General features: G+C 57.4%; 1 protein-coding gene across 3 annotated transcripts in view; it reads right to left on the minus strand.

Annotated features, from left to right (window-relative positions):
• Window positions 1–279: 279 nt before the first annotated feature.
• Window positions 280–19,416, minus strand: part of St3gal1 (ST3 beta-galactoside alpha-2,3-sialyltransferase 1) — a 55,332-nt gene continuing 36,195 nt past the window's right edge. For 2 of the 3 annotated variants that reach the window (XM_069991449.1, XM_069991448.1), the window contains 7 exons: window positions 10,364–10,432; window positions 9,587–10,153; window positions 7,677–7,873; window positions 6,480–6,659; window positions 5,496–5,541; window positions 4,751–4,870; window positions 280–4,523 (listed from right to left, as the gene is read on the minus strand). In XM_069991449.1, the coding sequence (XP_069847550.1) occupies window positions 4,350–4,523; window positions 4,751–4,870; window positions 5,496–5,541; window positions 6,480–6,659; window positions 7,677–7,873; window positions 9,587–9,889 (1,020 nt within the window). In that variant the 5' untranslated portion in view covers window positions 9,890–10,153; window positions 10,364–10,432 and the 3' untranslated portion in view covers window positions 280–4,349. The remainder of the gene's footprint in view (window positions 4,524–4,750; window positions 4,871–5,495; window positions 5,542–6,479; window positions 6,660–7,676; window positions 7,874–9,586; window positions 10,154–10,363; window positions 10,433–19,416) is intronic. The other variant, XR_011365714.1, reaches the window with a different exon arrangement.

Consider the following 19,416-nt stretch of genomic DNA (forward strand, 5'->3'; position numbering starts at 1 on the left):
TTTTACTCTGCTCTGTTGGTTCTCATTTGACCTGAGACTCAGAGAGGTCAGGGGCTCACCACAGTCACACATCAAGGAGCAGCACAGCTGCACCCAGAATGCTCTGCTCCTCCCAGAATTCCCTGTGGGCACTTGGTGGGGGAGGACCCTGCCCCAGGGACTCTGGGGAGATGGAATGTGGAGCCATTTCTCCACTCAACCCATCAGCCCATTGAAACATCCTGTGGAGAACCAACCACACCCAGAGCCCTGGCTAGAAAAAAACACCAAACACACCTGAACAATAAAATAGCTCTGTTTTAATTCACTTTGATTCGGATCATTGTAAATATTCAACAATAAATAAGACAGCGGGGGCTGGAGGCGGCAAACTAGCTAATGTCATTCAAAAATACACCCAGAGCAACTGACACGCGGCTGCAAAATGAACAAAATGAACGTGGGGAGAGGAAGCAAATTTCACATCACCACCAACCAACCAGAGGACATGGCAGAGAAAGAAGAAAAAGTGCTCAAGTACTTTTGGCTTTGGAAGGAGTTGTGATTGAGAGGGCCACACCCTCCCTAGCCTGTGAGGGGAGGGGACAACACACTCAGGTTGAAAGCTTAGCCCTGCTCTGGGCCCTTGACAGGGAGCAGCCAATGGGGGGGGGGGGAATCCTGACCCTTAACCTGGAAGGAAAATGTGGCTTAGAAGCAGGCTGGCTGTTTTGTCACAGGGCTACGCAGCCCCATGCATGGTAAGGGGACACCTAGGCCCCAGCTCAGGGGCCCAAGACGGACACTATGACATCTAGAGCTCATGAGGGCGGGAGATGGCCACTGAGAGCACACGGCCAGCGGCCAGCCTCACAGCTGCTCCAGGGCCTTTCTGGGCTCGGCTCCCCAGGATGGCCACCATGGCCAGATAAGGGAAGCCAAGTGCTATTCCTATGCTCCTTGTTTCAGGGGCTCCTGGAACAAATGTCACCATCTGAAAAGTTCTTGTGGGTTCCACCCCCCTCCCACTGCCCCATCCCAGCTGCTACGGCCCTAAGACACCCAGACCTTCGTGGTCCTGTCTTAACGCTGCCCATGAATCCTTGGTCAACAAACTCCTGGTTTGGGGACTGGATTTTTGGATGTAGCTTTTCCCATCAAGCCCAGCCCATGTGGATTGCTAATCGACGCTCCCAGATTCTCCCAGCCTGCCTCGGGGTGCTTCCTGTCCCTTCTCCTGGGCTGTCAGAGCCCCTCTGTCTCCCCTCCACGGCAGGGCAGGGCCGAGGCACAACCTGTCAAAACTGACTCCTGCTTCACTGGGAAACAAGGCTGGGACAGAGGCTGCTGATTGGCCCCAGGATCCTGGGCTGCCCCTGCATTGGGGGCTTCTGGTCTGGCTGTGGGGCGGGCGGCCCCTTGGCTCCTTGAGGAGGGCATGCTGTTCTCTGCCCTGCAGGCCGCCCTGTGGGGTATCACCCCCTCCTCCTTCAGCCAACCAACTAAGCTTATTGGTGTATTTAATTCTGGCCACCCAGACTGGTTTTTATTCAGCTCAGCACCTGTTACTACAGCGATGAGACACAGGTGGTACCTAGTTAAGTGAAGATGTTGGCCTGGCTGCCGGAGGGTGGATGGATGAGCCGGGCATGCGCAGCGTCCTGGGAGGGCCTGAGGATGGAGCCAAGAGCCCCTGGGCGATTTAAACAGAGCCAACTCTGTCCTGCTTTGGCTCAAGCTGTCCATGAGCACGGGGTCTCACAACAAGCCCTGTCGCCTATCTGGGCCCTTGTTTCTCATAGTAAGGTGGACAGTGGGCTCGTGGGCTGGAGGGGAGGGGCGGGAGGGGGGCAGGCAAGCAACACGGCAGCATGAGCTCAGGGCAGCTGATCCAACTCTGGGACCCGTCCTCCCATGGTGCAACCCAAGGAGCCACAGCCTGGCCTGAGCCGGTCCCTGCTGCCTTCTCCCCTCACCCGGCCCGTGGCAGGAGGAAGGGGTGGGGCTCACACAGCCCTGGAACCCCAGAGGTACGGTCCAGATCCAAGGCCTCACTGTGACTCAACCACCTCTTAGTCTGAAATCTGAGAAGATTGCAAGGCTGAAGATTGCAAGGCTGAAGCAGGTTTGTATTTAAGAAAACAAAAACCATTGGGCTATGAATCTTCGAGAATCTACTAAAAGCTCTGACAAAAATGCTCTGATAGTGGGGTGCTGGTGGCTCACGCCTGTCATCCTCATCCTAGCTACTCAGGAGGCTGAGATCTGAGGATCATGGTTCAAAGCCAGCCTGGACAGGAAAGTCCATGAGACTCTCATCTCCAATGAACCACCAGAAATCCAGAAGTGGCGCTGCGGCTCAAGTGGTAGAGCACTGGCCTTAAGCTGAAGAGCTGAGGGACAGTGCTCAAGTGGTAGAACACTGGCCTTAAGCTGAAGAGCTGAGGGACAGTGCCCATGACTGACCAAAAAAACAAACAAACACAAAAAAATGGCTCTGATACAGACTCAGGAAGAGCACACAACCTTAGTGTGCATTTTCTGGAGACTCTCACCTATGACCTAAAGCCATGTATAGCCCCTGACCAAAGCGCCTTCCAAGACAGTCATCCTTCCCTGGGGGTCTGCAGAAGGGGCGTGGCGAGAACAGAGCCCGCGGATGTGCACCCCGCTGCCCAGGGCCTGCCTCCGCCTCCCCCAGCCCCGTGAGCAGCTGCCTGGACGCAGGAGGTTCCCAGCCTGCAGGAGGCAGAAAGAAGTAAGGGCACAGCTCATGTCTGTCATCGAAGTCACTGGGAAGGCTGAGCTCTGAGGAGGTGGCTCAAAGCCAGCCCGGGCAGGACAGCCTGCCAGACTCCCATTTCCAAAAAAGAAGAATTAAAAAAACAACAACAACAACAAAAAAAACCCAGCAGTAGAGCTGTGGCTCAAGCAGTAAAGCACTAGCCTTGAGCAAAAAGGCTAAGGGTCAGTGCCTAGGCCCTGAGTTCACACTCCAATACTGGCAGAAAGAGAGAGATGGGCAGAGGCAGGGAAGGAAGGAAAGTAGGGAAGAATGAAGGAAGGAAAAAAGGGAGGGAGGGAGCACAAGCTCATGCACAGATCATTTCCCGAACCCCGGGGCTGCACCCCTCACACCCCGAAGCCCGGAGAACCCAGACCCCCACCCCCGTGAGGACTAGGAGAGGGGCGTCCTTCAGCTCCCCGCTCCAAGCTCTGACGCTTAACGCAACACCAGGAGCAGCAGAGCCAGCGCATGCACGCCGTGTCGGCTGAACTTGCTTAAAATACCAATAAATAACCAGGAAGGCAACGAGGCGAGGAGAGGAGCGCAGACAGGACGGAGTGAGACGAGGTATGTAGAGAGCCGGTCGCCATTTCATGGGTGTCCCCACTCCAGCCCCCAGGAAACCAGAGGTGGCCCCTACTTGGCCCAGACCTGAGGCCCCCGGGGGCAAGGCTGGCTGCTGGGGGGGGGCCTCGTGTGGCTTTCGAGGGTCACAGACACCAGGCTGGACGGTGTGTCCAGCCCGCGGACATGCCCTGAGTGACCCCCACCATCCTAGCTTCATTCCAACTCCAGAGCTGGCTCAGAACACTGGGGGGAGAAAAGGATGCCCGCTATGCAGCAAAAGTCGGGGTGCTGGTGGAGCCCCCCCTTTCTGGAGTTGGAGCTTTGGCCTCCTTTCAGCCAATGCATGCGTGTCTCCCCGAGTTCAAAGGCACATGATGCGGGCAGGCGTGCTCTGGGAGGGGATCACGCATGGGGACGCACGTGACTCCTGGGGGAAACGGGCCACGCCCCTCCGGGAGCTTTGGAAACAGAGGGGGACCGAGGGGTGGTCACGCCAAGCAAGAGGCCAGGCTTCATGCAAAGGGCATCACGGCCGCCCTGTGCCTGCATGGCCCAGCGTGGCTGTCCTGGAGGTAACGGTCATTTACAAGCATCCCGGCGGGAGCTGGGTGCTGAGTGCGCTGCAGCTCTCCTCGGGAGTCAGCCTCCGCCCACTTTCCTCCTGGGGGACTGCCTGGCCTCTGGAATAGGGGAGTCCACTGTGTTTTGTGCCCTGAAATCCAAAAGCCCCAGTGATTGTCCTCTTTGAAGCTTGTGTCCTTCCCAGCATCCTCCCACCCTCCCCCGGCCTGGGGACTGCCGTGGGGCAGGGGCCGGGGCCTTCTTTGCGGCCCTGGCACACAAGGGGGCAACTTGGATGTCAAAGGTGGAGATGCGAGAGGCCAGGAGCACGCTGGAGCATACCCGAGGCCGGCCCTGGAAGCTTCCAGAACGGATTGGCTCCAGCAAGATGCTGCGGTCGTGAGCAGAGAGAGGCGCGAGGTGGTGCAGGACACCCCCAGGCCCCCCCTGGGCGTCATCTCCCCTTGAAGATGCGGATTTTGTTGATGGCCGCCAGGGCGGCGGTGACGTTGGACTCGAAGTCCGCGTCATGCACCCCTGTCTTCCGGAAAGCCCCCGCCGATGGGTTGTTCTCCCAGTAGTGGTGCCAGTTCCCTTTGCTGTCTGCCCCAAAGCCGTACAAGTCCACCTGCAGGAAAATCGGATGTCAGGGACAGACAGCAAGGAAGAAGAGCCGGAGGGAATCATGGGAACGGGCCCAACTCCTGCACAGTGACTCCCCCAAATGCCTGCTGAATGTTTTAGCGTCAGAGCTCAGGAAGAGGTGGGGACACAGAGGCTGAGTTCTCGGGGGAAGCAGCCCCCGAGCGAGCCCCTCTCCACCTCGCCAGCACACTCACACACGCATGCACGCACCTCGTCACAGACGTGCATGGAGAAGATGACCGAGAGGATGCCGGTGGACGGGTACCGCCCGTGGCCCTGCAGCCAGTTATCGAAGACGTACTTGATGAAGGCCGGGTGGTAGATCAGGATCTGGGGACAAAGATGGGGCCTTGGGTGAGTTCAAGTCAGCAAGGAAAGGGGTCAGGGGTCACTAATGGGGTACCCTGGCCACGATGGTACGGCTGTAGAGGATCCTGATGAACACCCTCCTCCATAGTGGGTTGGGGCAAGGCACACAGCTCCATTCCTGAGAGGCGAGGAGAGAGCTAAGCGCGACGCAGAGAACTGTGGCCACAACTCCTAGAAAGAGAGTCCCCCAGGGGTGGTGACATTGAAATAGAAATCCCAGGAAACTCAAGAATGAGACCTGAGATCCCCAAACCAGGGGTTTCCCTGGGGTAGAGAGCGATGAGGAAGGATTGGTGGGTCTGCCCGGGAGAACTTGCTGCACCCAGGAGTGACGGTCAAACTACAGCCTGGAGGGCAGGCGGAAGGCCTGGATCCCTGGGTGGCCCACCCAGGGTGGGCTGTGGGCAGGCGTCTGTGTGGTTGGACCGAAGACTTGAATCTGTGTAAGTTTCCCCTGCTTTGTGGGTCTCTCCCCTGCAGCGAGGCCATGCTGGTGCCCCTGCTTGAAGACAGTCTCAGACTCTCTGTAGCCCAATGGGAGGCTGGGAGGAGGCAGCTGGGAGGAGGCAGGTTGAACCCCACGCACCTTATCCTGCTTCACTTTGATCTTCGGGGGGACAGGGACGTAGGTGCTGCGATTAGGGAAGAGAGAAGATGGTTAGTGTGGGAGAGGCCGCCTGGGGACCCTCTGGACAGTGAGGCCGGACCCGGAGAGGAGACCCAGAGGGCCTCTCCAGCCTCCACTCCTGCTTTCTGAGCCACCCTCCTGCAGCAGCCCCTGGAGGACGCCAGGGGGCGATCTTGGCTGGTTTCGGGATGCTCTGGCGTTACAATGTTAGATGCTCCAGGCACAGTGTGAAGAGTACAACACCTGTGCCCAGCTGCAGAGGAGCTGGGTGATGGGTGACTCAGTCCCTGGTGCTCACCCAAGACGTCTATGAAATTAGACTTACTGGTGCCATCCAGGCTGCCAAGTACCCTGAGGGGCCAGGCTGGGGAAGATGGCCGCTCAGAGGGCCGCCTGGCCGGGTCCTCCCTGCCAGGTTCTTCCCTCACTCCCAGGAGGCACTGCCCTACGCAGTTCCAGGAACACAAGATCCTGGGTCGGACTGTGTTCCCAGAAGACCTGGCCTAGGACCAGGAAGGCCTGAGGACCTCTTAAGAATTAGATCCAGATGGCCGCATGGGCTCTGGATCAAGTGGTTTGGTGGAGACTAGCGCTAAAGACAGTGAGGATTTGGTGACAGATAAATCTCATGGACTGGGTGTGGTGCATCATGGGGAAAAATGCCTGCACTCCTAGGGGACAAGCACTTACCAGAGCCGGGCATTAGAGGCACAGGCCTGGAGGCCTCTGATCCTTCCCCTCGGAACTACCACACGTGGAGGCCCTTCTAGTATGTTCTACCCAAGAGTGCCCTGGGAGTCTGGGCAGCAAGGCCCTGGCAGAATGCTCTGGGGCCTGAGGGCACTGTGGTCAGGCCGGGCCCCCGCAAGGTGGCCGGGCTTGTTTGTGGTCAGAGAACAGCCCGGTGGGACACGGGCCGTGAGGCCGCGCGGAGGGACTCACTGGGTGATGGTGCCCGTGGTGGTGGCGCTGATCACCCACTGCAGGTCTGTGGTCTTGAAGGGGACTAGGACCATGCTGACGTTCTCTCCCAGCTCCCGGAAGCTCTCGGGGTACACGAGATGGTGGGTGGTCTTGCTCCCCACGTCGGCCTCAAACCCCATGGTGGGTGCCTTGTTCATCCTGGGGGAACAGAGGAGACAGCGAGGTGGCGCTTAGTGGGGCCCGGAGCTAGCTCTGCGGTGACCTCGGGTGAGGAACCTGCCTCCGTGTCCTCATGTGAACAAGGGGCCCCCAGCCTTCTTGTTGGGCTCTTAGGAGCTCTAGTTGAGCTGACCTATCTCCTTCACAGATCACCGGTCACTAGCAACCACGCCCAGTAGGCATCGTACAGTCTTTCTGTGTGACCCAGGAGACCTGAGCTCAGAATGCACATCCCAGGCCTCGGGGCCCGCAATAGCGGCCCTGAACTTAGTTCTCTGTGAATCTGACTCTCCTCCTCAAGGGGACCTTCCCTTGGACACTAGGAGAGGGTCTGAAGACAGAGTTACCGGATGAATAGAAACACGAGACTTTTCTAGAAGGCGGGTGGACAATAGGCTGCCCCTCCTTGACCTGGGACTCCATCTTGTGAGTGGTGTGGTGAGGATTGTGCGACCTCCTGGGTAGACTCGGGGTCTCTTCCAGGGGTGTTTACTTGGGGACATGGGAAATGCATGACATTAAAAGCATATTGGTTCTGCGATGGCCTAGGCTGTGAAATGGGGGTGAATTCCAATGATTGCCAGCTTGAGTTGATTTGGGGGAGTTGGGGGGCCATGGAGCTTGAAACTATGAGCCTGAGCAATGTCCCTGAGATCTTCAGCTCAAGGCAAGCGCTCTACCACTTGAGCCACAGCGCCACTTCCGGTTTTCTGGTGGTTAATTGGAGATAAGTCTCACAGATTTTCCTGCCTACCCTGGCTTTGATCCTCAGATCTCAGCCTCCTGAGTAGTTAGGATGACAGGCCTGAGCCACTGACGCCCGGCTCTCGCTTGAGTTTTTGTGTGGTCTCCACACCCAGAGGTGTTTCTCCATCTTTCAACAGTGAGGGGAAACTGAGGCCCAGAGTGTGCAGGGAGTCCAGGGAGGGAGCCTTGGCCTTCTGACCTGAGCTAGGACCTGGGTGTGGGGAGGGGCGGCCTGCGCAGGGCACCCACCTGAGCACGAAGTCGTGGCTGTCTATCTCAGCCCCGTAGAAGGACTCCCGCAGGTTGCCCGAGTTGCCCACGACGGCGCAGCGCCGGCAGCCCACCGCCCTCTTCTCCAGCACCGGGTCCACGTCCCCGGGCACTGTGCTGAACAGCTCCTGCACGATGTCGCTCAGGTTTCTGGGCTTCCGCTCCCGCTGCAGCCTCTGTGGCGAGAGTCGGGAGACACAGTGAGGGGCGCGCTGTGCTGACCGCCTGGTGCGTTGTGCAGACGGACACCGAGTCCCCAGGCCACCAGCCGTGGATGGCTGGGTCCCCTGGAGTCCCCAGGAGTCCACACGAGAGACACAGGGAAGAGCTCACACGTTCACTCTGCATGGGTTTGTTGTGTACCTACTAAGCGTGAGGACCTGTGCTAGCCACGAGGCAAGGACGCTGACCAACCTGTGTCAGGCACCTGCCCTGGCAAGAGGCAAGATTCCCACCAAAGGGGGTGTCAGTGCCATCCTGCTCCTGATCCCCCCCCAAGCAGACTCTAGAGCCTGGGCTGCAGGGCTTGTTTATTATGCCCTTCAACAGAGTAGCAGCAGTAGACTGGCGGTGTTGGCTCACGCCTGTAATCCCAGCTACTCAAGAAGAAGCGGAGATCTGAGCATCTCAGACCAGGCAGGAAAGTCTGTGAGACTCTTATCTCCACTTAGCCACCAAAATGCCACAAGGGGAGGTTGTGGATCAGGTGGTAGAGTGCTAGCTTTGAGTGATTTGAGGGTCCGTGCTGGGGGAGGTGCATGATATGAAGATACCCCTGTACTGCGACAGCCCTTCTCTCGCCAGGGCCGGGCCGGGGCCAGGGGATTATCATGACACCGAAGCTGGACCAAAGCCACCACCGCAAAGATGGTGCAAGATGAAGCAGGACTCGGTGAACAGGGAGACTGCGAGGTCACCTGGGGGAAGCCACCATGGCAGAGCTGAGAGCACCTGGTGTCTTTCTACAGGCTAGCTCCCCCGGTTTCCCACACATGGCGGGGTGAGCTCCAGGGGATTTTCTCTGTAGCACCCCATCGGCTTCCCCGGAAGGAATGTTCCATGGAATAGAAGTTACAAGAAAGGGAGGTGGACATGGCAAAAGATGCCCAAAACCAAGACCCCGCCTCCTGCCATCCTGACTAGCTTTGCATACCAACGGTGTGCAGTAACAGATGTCTGCTGCTGGTGATTCCAGCTCCTTGAAAAAGCCTGGGCTGTGGTGCTGGGCCAGGGAGGCAAGCGTTCAGAATGCGAGTGGAGCATGAGTCGGGGAAGGCTGGGTGCAAGGGGTGCTGTCTCCATGGGGTGCAAGGGGCCGCAGCCTTGACTCCAGGAAAAGGTCGGGGGAGGTGTCGAGTGCATCACCCCACAGGGCAGCCCTCTCCAAGTACCACCCGAGAAGCGGCATTTCCACATCTCCTGGCCTTGATTACACCCAGATCCAAGGACACGCATCCTCAAAGAGGAGAAGGAGGCTGGACACAGCCCGGAGAGCCAAGGAAGGAGGCACATGCAGGGCAGAGGCAGAGCAAGACACAGAGAAGCCCCGGAAGTTGGAGGCATCACGGAGGAATGGATGCAGTGCAAGGGTCTCCAGAAAGAATCACCCTTGCCAACGCGTCCTCCACTTTAGACCACTGGCCTCTGGAATTGTGAGACCAATCATTTCTGTCATCTCAAGCCACAGGCAACTCATCAAGAACAATTTGCTCGGCCTTCCAAACCACAGCTACTCGATAGTACTGAGTGAGTGAATGAGGGAACACACTGCGATCATCTACCTCCTGCCCAAGGCCTGGCAGCACCCGGGGGGGGGGGTGCCCACAGATCTGAGCACGTGGCTCTGTGCCCCGCCCCACCCCACCCCTCAGCTCCCACCCCCGGCTCACCAGCCACCACTGGTAGGTGTCCTGGGGCATGAGGGCGTTGTGGGCATTCATCAGCGGCTGCATGGTCTGGTTGAAGCGCTGGTCGAACCAGGCTGAGACCCCGTGCTGGCTGAGGCAGCTGGCACAGGTGCACGGCTGGAATTTGATGAGTTTCCTGAAGTTTGCTGAGAGCTCCAGGACCATCTGCTTGGGGAACCAGGTGGTGGGCACCCCGGTGTGGGAGTAGTTGAGGAAGAAGGAGGTGAGGAAGATGAAGAGCACGAGGAAGGTGAGCAATTTGAGGGTTCGCTTCCTCATGGCCATCGCCGTGGCTTTCCGCGGGGCGTCCCTGCGAAGGTGGGAGGAAATCCCACCCAGCTGAACGGAAATGGGAAGCAGTTCCCAGAGTCACCGTGCGATCGAAGTGGCCAGGGGTCCACAGAGGCCGCGGGGGAGGGGGACTGCTGAGGCTGACGTCAGTGTCGTGGAGAGGTGGCCAGCCTGCGTCCGACGTCTCCGCGCGTCATCCAGCCTGCGTCTGTCATCCAAAGGCCATTAGAGGTGTGCTGGCTGGCTTCTGTCTCTGTCCTTTAGGAAAAGCCCAAGATAATGCCTCTCAGCGAATCGTGATGACAGTGACTTCCTTTCTCACTCCAAGGGGCTCAGGGGCTGTTAATCCTTGTGACAGGCCAGGGACCCTCGGGGAAGGAAGCCAGGACAACTCTTGGGATGGGGTGCAGAGCCACCAGCTAGGCCACCGTCCTGTGTGAAGTGGGGCTGGCAACGGTCCTTACTTACTCAGAGCTTTGCCTGTTCCGGGAGGTGGGGGTTAAGCAGGCATCTTAGTGAAGAGACACAACCTGTCTTCTGCAAAGAAAAGAAGAAAGAGACATGAGAAAGGCGGGCACTGGTGACTCATGCCTGTCATCCTAGCTATTCAAGAGGCTGAGGTCTGAGGATTGAATGGGAAGCCAGCCAGGGCAGAAAACCCAGGCAGATTCTTATCTCCAGAAGAAAAAACAAATACAAAAGGAGAGCTGTGGGTCCCGTGGTAGAGTGTCATCCTTGAGGAAAAAAGCCAAGCAAGAATGAAAGGCCCACACCTATAATCCTAGCTTACGTAGGAGGCTGAGATCTGAAGACTGTGGTTCAAAGCCAGCCCAGGCAGGAAAAGCTGTGAAACTCTTGTCTCCAATTTAAAACTGGAAGTGGCTCTGTGGCTCAAAAAGTGCTAGTCCTGAGCAAGAGAGCTCAGGGACATACCTAGGCCCTGAGTTCAAGCCCCAGGACCACCACCAACAACAACAAAAAGAGTGAAAAGCCTTAAGTTCAAGCCCCAGTGCTGACACAAACAACAACCATGAGACATGCATACTGTGATCTCTCCCATCCTTCCACCAGGGCCTGCCCTGGCTTCCTCCTGCAGAGACCAGCCTGGCAGGGGCTGTGGATGGCTTATCAGCTTCCAGTCTGAGTTTGCAGTTGTGTAAGAGAATAAATCGCTTGTATTATATAAAGCAGATTGTTTTATTTGTGACTAGGAGCAACATGACGGAACCCAGGCCACACTTGCTCTTGCCTCTGGTTCCTGTCCAGAAAACACAGCTCCCTGGCCCCCAGGACTGGACCTGGGGAAGACTGCCCACCCCAGAGGTGAGTTAGGGGCTTCCTACGTGAGCCCCTGTGTGTCATGGGCTAGACGCTTTGCCTCTCTGATGGTTGGCTCCTGAACCCACAAAACGGCATGGATAATGGTCACATGGAGGGCTGAGGTAGGTGACGTGACTTGGAAAAACAAGTGACCAGACCAGAGTAGGGGTGTTCCACACATTAGTTCTGTTCCTCCTCCCCGTGCTCCACACTTGTCACCCACAAAAAAAAAAAAAAAAGAGAAAGAGAAAAAGAAAGAGGAACAAGGCTAACAGGATCCTGGCCTGGGCAGATTATTTAAAAGCACAAAGGGAATCAGGCTGGGAAGTGGACAGCCAGGGGGTAAAACAGCCACGATTCTGACCAGCTGCTCTAGCTGCCTCAACTCCTCCAGGCCCTGGACGGCTGACCCTTTCCTGCTTGCTGCCACAGTGGCCTGGGGCTCCAGGACCTGCATGGAAGGTCTCCAGGGCAACAGCCAGGCCTCAGGTAAGACCAGGCGGCAGCAGGGCTGTGAGGGAGCATGCGTGTGGGTCCTAGGGCTGGCCACATGGGCTGCAGCCAGAGGAGGGCTGCCCGGAGGGCTCCAATCAGTGGGTCCAGCCAGCTTTGGTTCCTGGAGAGAGCTTCCTCCAAGTGTCACGGATGGTCGCCCTGCCCCCTCTGCTCCCACTTGTCAGGTGCTCTGAGTTCTCCTCCTGTGGAGTGCTCAGGCTTACACCTTTGCAGAAATGGAACTTTCCAGGCCACGGCTACATGGGGCTGTCCGGTCATTTGCACTCTTCTTACGGTTTGCACACCAGTCCTAGCTGACACCTGGTAGAGGCTTCGGGGGCCTTGTGTGCTGGGTGTGAATAGTGTAGAAATAGCTGGAATGTACTTTGGCTGACAAATTACAAATAAGGAAACTGAGGCTAAGAGCAGAAAGCAACTCGCTGTGTCCATCAGGAAATGCAGCGCTGGCTTGGACTAGGCCCTTCCTTATCCAACACCGTGCCATCTCCGATCTGCGAGCCGTTTCTAGCCGTCCCTCCCCTCTCCCTTCTTTGTCTGTACAAGACATGTCTTTTCTGAGCTAGGCCGGGGTTTCCAGGAAGAAGATGCAGGCCCTGGTCACTGTGCATTCCCTGGGTGGTGAGGCAGGGCTGGCTGTGTCTGACTTCTGCTGTAATCTGTCATTCAGTCATTCAGAGCTACGCCTGGCTGCGGTGGGCAGACCCAGCCTTGCTCCAGGGACTCCAGCCAGCCCTGCATCTGCTCAGGGCCAGGAAGCACCTCGGGCCTCAGCTGCGGGGGATGACGGGCCTGCTCCTTGCTGATGTCCACGCTCCCTGATCTATGTGATAGGAGATATTCAGAAACCCTCCCGAACTCTGCAGACATAGTTAAGGCCAAAGAATGGGGTCAGGGTTGATGCAGGACTTGTCTTCACACAGCCCGATTCCTATCTGTCTTCCAATTAGTTGTTCTCGATGTAAATGCAGATGCACAGCCCTATCTGTGGCTGAGGATACTGTCCACTGGAGCTGGGGGCTGTCTCCTGCCGCCTTGCTCCCCATGGAGCTGCAAGGACTGGATGCCTCAAACTACATTTCCCAGCTTCCCCTGCAAAGACGGTTTTAGTTGAAATCAGCCAATCACATTTAAGTTAGTGGTCAGGAAGCGGAAGCCAGGGCCTCCCTGCCAGTGGTGAAGACTGATACAGGCCTGAGCCCTGGACTCTAGGCAGGACCTGCTTCTCAGCTTCCAGGCTAAGCACAGCTGAAGATTTCTGCCCTGAAACTTCCTGCCCTCAGAGTCCCAGGCCAAAGCGATGCATCTAAAATAATCTAGGACTCTCCCCACCAGTCATCCTTTCAAAAACTTTGTGAGCACAGATACTACCTTAAATCAAATCCTTCTGCTCCACATCTGTGCCTCAGTTTCTTCTTCACCTACAATGTGGTGGTGTGAGCAATGGCTCCTCTCCAGGGGCGGGGGCACAGAGAGCTGAGGATCCATCACGGGGAGCCTTTCAACGTTGTGCTGGGCACACAGTGTGAGCGCTCCTGGAGCTCCTGAGCATCATGTCTCACCGCCCAAGTCCCTCCACAACTTGCTTTCTTGCATGGAGCAGCAGCCAACCAAGCCCCCAGCCCGTGTCACATTTGTGTTTCACTTCAACTGACACGCATGGGAACCAAGATCAGGAGAAAGGGGAAGTGACTGGTTTCCAAGGACACACAGCAAAATGGTGCCAGTGCTCAAATGAGAACCAAGTCCCCCAACTTCCAGATAGGGCCCACTCTGTTCTCCAGGCTGGCCCGCCCATTTCTCCTAGGCCACCACGTCGCACCCTCCCTCAGAAAGGATCCCAGCAGACACCAAAGGCTGGACCAGCAGGCAGAGGCTTGAGGTAGACGGGACAGGGAGTGGGTTTGGGATCTGTTGCACCAGGAGTGGGATCCTAAAGTGGAAGATCCTAAAGGCGCTGAGCCCTTTGGTGGGCCCGAGGCTGGCAGGGCTGCCTTCCGGGTCTTTCATCTACACAGTCCAAGTGAAAACCATCCCTCCTGAGATGCCACGACAACCAGCAGCGAGGACGCCCACCAGTTACCTCGAGTCTCCTGGCTGCCAGACCTGTTCCAGGCACGGTATGAGATCAAAGTGCTTGTGACCACAGCCTCCGGCCCAGCCAAGGTGAGCCCAGTGTGGTGCCTGGCTGAAGCTCCTTCCTGACCTGAGCCTTGGCCCTGAAGTGTGGAAGGCAGACGCATCATGCTCACTCCATGATGGCGGCCTGAGTGAGGACAGGGTGTTCGAGGATGCCCTGGGCTGGGTGAGGCCCGCAGGAGCCTTGCTTCCCCTCATCTGCTTTGTCTCTGATCAGCCGGCAGCTGGGTGTCCCACCCGCTCTGAGTCACTCAGGAAGCGGGCCGCTGACTGGCCTGGCTGATCCAGGACTGGATCTGCTCTCTGGCCCCAGCATGGGATCAGCCTTGGCTGCTGTTGGACCTGTTTTCACTTCCTCCAGAAAACCTTAGCGTCTGGAGAACCTGGCTGTGGAGAAGTGGAGCTTGAGAGGTGGATGGCCCCGGCCAGAAAAGCTCATCAGGTGAATAGGCTAGGATGGTGTCTCTACCCTGCCACCAGCCATCCACTGCCCTGAGGCAGCTGGGCCTGCAGAATGCCTGGACACAAAGTCACCTCTGACTGCTAGGCAGTCCGTCCTCTCTGTAAAGGGAGGACCGGTCCAGACCCTGCTCACTCTGGATTCCCAAGTGACCAGATGAACGACTGGTCCATCAGCTCTGACAGTCCCTGTATAAAACTCCTCCAAGCATACGGCAAACATTTCCCGTGTATAGGATTGATGTTGGATATGAAAGTTCCAGGAACAGTTCCTGACCCCCAAGAATGGACATTTAGTACCAGGACTGCCACTTGACGCGTGACGTTTTGTTGGACGGCAGAGCACATGGGTGAGGCTGGCTCGTAAGATGGCAATGGAATGGAATTCTTCCTGTTGCCTGTGATGCTGAAGCTACAGCGTGTTCCACATGTATGCCATGGCCCATTGCACACGCATGTCACGGCTCATTGCACATGTGCCTGTCACACCAAAGCACATCCATGCACGTGTACAGAGACACTGGCACAAACCTATTGTGCTGCCAATCACACAGAAACGGAGCAGACAACCATACAGTGAGAATCGATCTATATGACCGTGTTACAGGCTTGTACATTTGATATATTATACACTTTTTCTTTTGAGAAAGGAGCTCACTGTGTAGCCCAGTCTGTCCTCAAACTCAGGATCCCCCTGCAACAGCATCCTGATTCTGCAGTTACAGGCACGTGCCATCACAACCAGCTTCTATTCTACTGTTTATCACAGCTTCTCGCCACACCAGAAAAGCAGGTGGTGTCACACCTGCCACCCGGGCTACCCTGGAGGCTGAGATCCGAGAGTCACAGTGCAAAACCAGCTCAGGCAGACAGATCTGTGAGACTTATCTCCAATTAACCAGCCAACAGCTGGAAGTGGATGTATGGCTGAAATGGTAAAGCACCAGCTTTGAGCAAACGAAGGCATGTGGGCGCACAAGGCCTCAAATTCAAGCTCCAGTACTGTTTGTCTGTCTGTTTCCCTCTCTCTGTCTCTCTCACACACACAGTAGGTAATGGGGAATTCTAGGTGTCGTTATGAAAGCCAAGTGGCCTCAGTAGGTGGAAGCCGAGGAAGTCCTGCGGTGAAAGCGGGGGTACGGGGCTGCGAGCGGAGGGGGTACAGCTGTGCTGTGAGCGCTGTGTACACACAGACAGTCACACAGAGACGCACACAGCACGCCCGGTGCACAGCAGCCCTGTCTCAACCACTCAGCAAGTCTGTCTCTCTGGGGCCTCCGTTTCCCTGCTCCTTCCTGCACCCACATTCTCAGAGACGCTGGGTAACGGGAGAATCCCCTCACAAGTCTTCCTCCTGTCATCCCCTGGTGCCTCTGGGAGTGAAAATGGTGACTCGGAGCAGGCGGTGTGGAGACGCGAGCTCAGAGGAAGCATGGCAGCCAGGTTGCGTCACGTGGGTGGAGGCCCGGTGTGTTTTCCTGTTCTCAGCTGCAGACCAGGAATTTAAATCCTCAAATCTCCTTATGGGCCTGGGCCGGGCGCTCAATCTGGAGTCTGCAGAATCCAGACAACACCCGTGGCTGCTCAGAAACAAGGGGTCCCACACGTGTGCCCCCAGGCCCTGACTTTCCCCAGGAGGAGGCCGATGTCCCGGATCTGAACGGAGGGGACAATCACAACAGAGCAACGCCTACTCAGGGCTTGACAGCGGACTCAAGAGTTTTACTGTCCGGGAGAGGGCAGGAAGAGGGCAGGAGTTCTGCGTGTTGAGGTTCCAAAGATGGCACTGTGGACTAAAGAGGTTCTCCTCCTCCCACGCTCCCTGACTCGAAAGGAACACTTCAACCCCTCCAGTGACAGGGAAGTCTCTCAATGAGGCAGAGAGGCTCTATTGGGGCTCAGCAGGGGAATTCAGCCACAGCATAAACCTGGCTGCTAACACAAGGGAGCCTGTCACCCACCAGCAAGCGTCCGACGTGAACCATCTCCAGACATGAGCTGCGGGGGTGTGACAGAGACAGGGGCTGGGTGGGGGTGAAGCTACCCTGACCAGCCCTCGGAAGAGAAGGGCAGAGCTCACTAGGAAGCCTCCAGATCACATCTGCAGCTGGCCAGGCCCACGCTGCCTTCCGTGGCTGCCCCCTTAGGCTGGCGCTCACCCATGGCAATGGATTGGTGAGCTGTCCCCTGGGAGAAGTGGGGCACAGGGTGTTTACACAGCAGCTGAGGCCAGATGGCCTGGGGGAAGGGGGGCTGGATGGATTAGGGAATAGGAAAGAGCCCTGCTGGCCAGCCTGGCCAGGAGAAGCCATGGAGCAAGCAGGTCAGGAGAGCAGAGGCTAGCAAGGAGCTGTGGAGCATGTCCAGAGCCTGAAACAGTCAAGGAGACAGGAGACTTGGAGACAAGATAGTAGAGAGATATTAGCAGTGGCATCTCCCATGTACCCCTGTAAAGTTCAGGCTGGAGAAAGGTGTGCACACACCTGCTGCGGCCACATGAGGACTGCCCCAGCTTTCAAAGCAGTGGGGCTGGGGTGATTCTGTCCCTTGTGCAGCTGAAACATGGAGGCAGAAGGTTGAGGTCACAGGCTCATGAGCTCATGGTCACATCATGAACAGCAAACCCAGGTGCTTCATGTGGGCAGCACCACCGTGCCTGGGCTGGGGGGCTGGAGCAGGGTGAGGCTGGGGGCCAAGGACACCCCAATGCCTGCCTGTCTCTCTCTGCTGGGACTGACAGCCCTGTGTTGTCTCTTCCCACTTCGGGTAAGAAATGACCATGGCGACCTGCGATCTGTCTCATCTACCATTTGCTTGACCAAAGGGGCTAGGGCAGCTCTACGACTCTGAAGTAGAACTCAGGTCTGGATTCCGTTTCCACGGGCAGCAGTGGGAAGAAGATAGGTTCAGAGCCCTCCTCTTCATCCGCTGTGTGTGGCCTGGGCAAGCCAGTCTGCCACAGCCAGCCGTCCCTGTCCTGGTTTGCAAAATAGAGGCACAGCGACCACACCACTGCACTCTGGACAAGAGAGCAAGGAAGCATGGGTGCTGGCACCCGTTCAGGTCCCTTCTGGCAACAGCAGCTCCTCCCGTGCACCTCTGTGTGCGGAGAGCTCCAGGGGTGTGGGGGGTTTTATTCTGGAATGATCAACACACCTGCATTACAGAACAGGAAAATGAAGCCCAGGGTGCTACTTCTTACTGATTCAGGGAGGGGCTGACAGCTGATCCAAACAGCCTGGCTTCACAGACAGGGTGGGCACCTGCCCCTGAGCCTGGGCTGGTCAGTCCCAGGGCCCCTGCAAAAGACCCACCACCCACCCAAGGGCACGTCCACGCAGAGCAGATGGGACACGCAGCTCAGCCCTGCGCCTCCCAGTCATCACAGAGCGCTACTCACCCTCCATCCGACCCAGGAGAAGTGTGGAGGGGGAGCGGTGCTGGGGACCACGGCCGCCACAGGAGACACCTTTCTGAGGGCGTGGGAAGGGACCAGCCTGTCCCAGCTTTGCTCAGCTGGCAGCAGGTGGGCACACCACACCCCAAGGTTCTCTTTCTGGGGGACAGAAGGACCAGACAGCTTGTCCCAGACTGCCCATCAAAGGGCCGCCCACGGCAGAGCACAGTGGGGAAAACAGGCTCGTTCTGCCCATTGGCTTTAAAACTCACAAGTTCCCCGGGAGGCCTGGGGAAGGTGCCCCTTGCCAAGCCTGGCTGATCTCCTGGGGTCTCGGGGAGGAAGCAGGGGGGATATCTCAGGACGTTCCTGGCATGGGGAAGCATGCAGGACAGGGGCCAAAGCCTCAACCCACAGCCCAGCTCCAAGGCTGCACCTGGAGAGCTCAGGGAGGCTCGGTCTACCCAGAGCCCAGTGCAGGCCGCGCCTCTGAGCGCCGTGACCACAGGGGGCAGGTGAGGGGTGCTCACCAGGCTGGCAGCACGGGGCTCACGCCGCACCCACACGTGGCAGCCCTCGAATTCTTTACTCTTTTTTTTCTGTCGGTCATGGGGCCTGAACTCTGGGCCTGGACACTGTCCCTCAGCTCCTCAGCTCAAGGCTAGCGCTCTACCACTTGAGTCACAGCACGCTACCTCCAGCTTTTTCTGCTTATGTGGTGTTGAGGAATCAAACCCAGGGCCTCATGTATGTAAGGCAAGCACTCTACCACTGAGCCCCGAATTCTTTACTCTTTTATCCCTTTCCAGATTGCTACCTTTTGTCGGGGAGGAGACCAGCATCAGCAAGAAGATTTTAGAACTGCACGTGTCTGTGTGTGCCTGTGCGTGTGTGCAGGCAGGCGCGCCTGGAACACTGGCGCTCTTGACAAGCACCATTACTCTCAGGTAAGAAACGAGAGAGGGTAAATTATTGGGTCAGTTTGCCCTCTCTGGTTAGTGCAGCAACAAGCACGTGGGCTTTGGATCCAAGTTTTATTGATGAGGTCTCCACATGATGCCTGGGCACCAGCGTTCTCTATATCCTACAGAGGTGTGTGTGTGTGTGTGTATGTGTGTGTGTGTGTGTGTGTGTGTGTGTGTGTGTGTGTGTGTGTGTGTGTGTGTGTGTGTGTGTGTGTGTGTGTGTGTGTGTGTGTGTGTGTGTGTGTGCGCACTGCAGGTCAGCTGTGAGCTAGACAGAGTGTGAGCTGGGAAGCTCTGAGGGGGGGCCCTGGGGTCGTGGGTGTCCCTCCAATTGAGAAGAGGGTGCTCCGAGTACCAGAGTGCAAGGCGGGCGTTCCCTCCCACCACAGGGCATCTCCTGGGTCTGACCCAGGCTCTGCTGTCCTCTGCCAGGACCCTGGAATACCAGCAGGCAAACCTGAGACCCGGCTGGCCTGCTGTCCGCCAGCGCCCAGGCCCCCGGGGCCGTCTTCCTGGGCCACCTCAAGCTGACCACGCACAGGGCCGGTGGGGACCAGACTCTGTTCCCTGACAGCGCCTGCCTTCCCAACACCTCTGCCTGAAACGCAGGGTGACGGCCCCGAGCTGCGGGGTGCATCGCATCCCTCTGCCCAGCAAGGACTTCCTTGCAGCTGCATTTCTCCAGCTCTGGAACGTTCTTTCAATCCCCGCGGTGCTCCTGGAACAGG

This window comes from Dipodomys merriami, unplaced genomic scaffold (assembly GCF_024711535.1).
Source record: "Dipodomys merriami isolate MVZ:Mamm:240054 unplaced genomic scaffold, mDipMer1.0.p SCAF_4, whole genome shotgun sequence".
NCBI classification, from domain to species: domain Eukaryota; kingdom Metazoa; phylum Chordata; class Mammalia; order Rodentia; family Heteromyidae; genus Dipodomys; species Dipodomys merriami.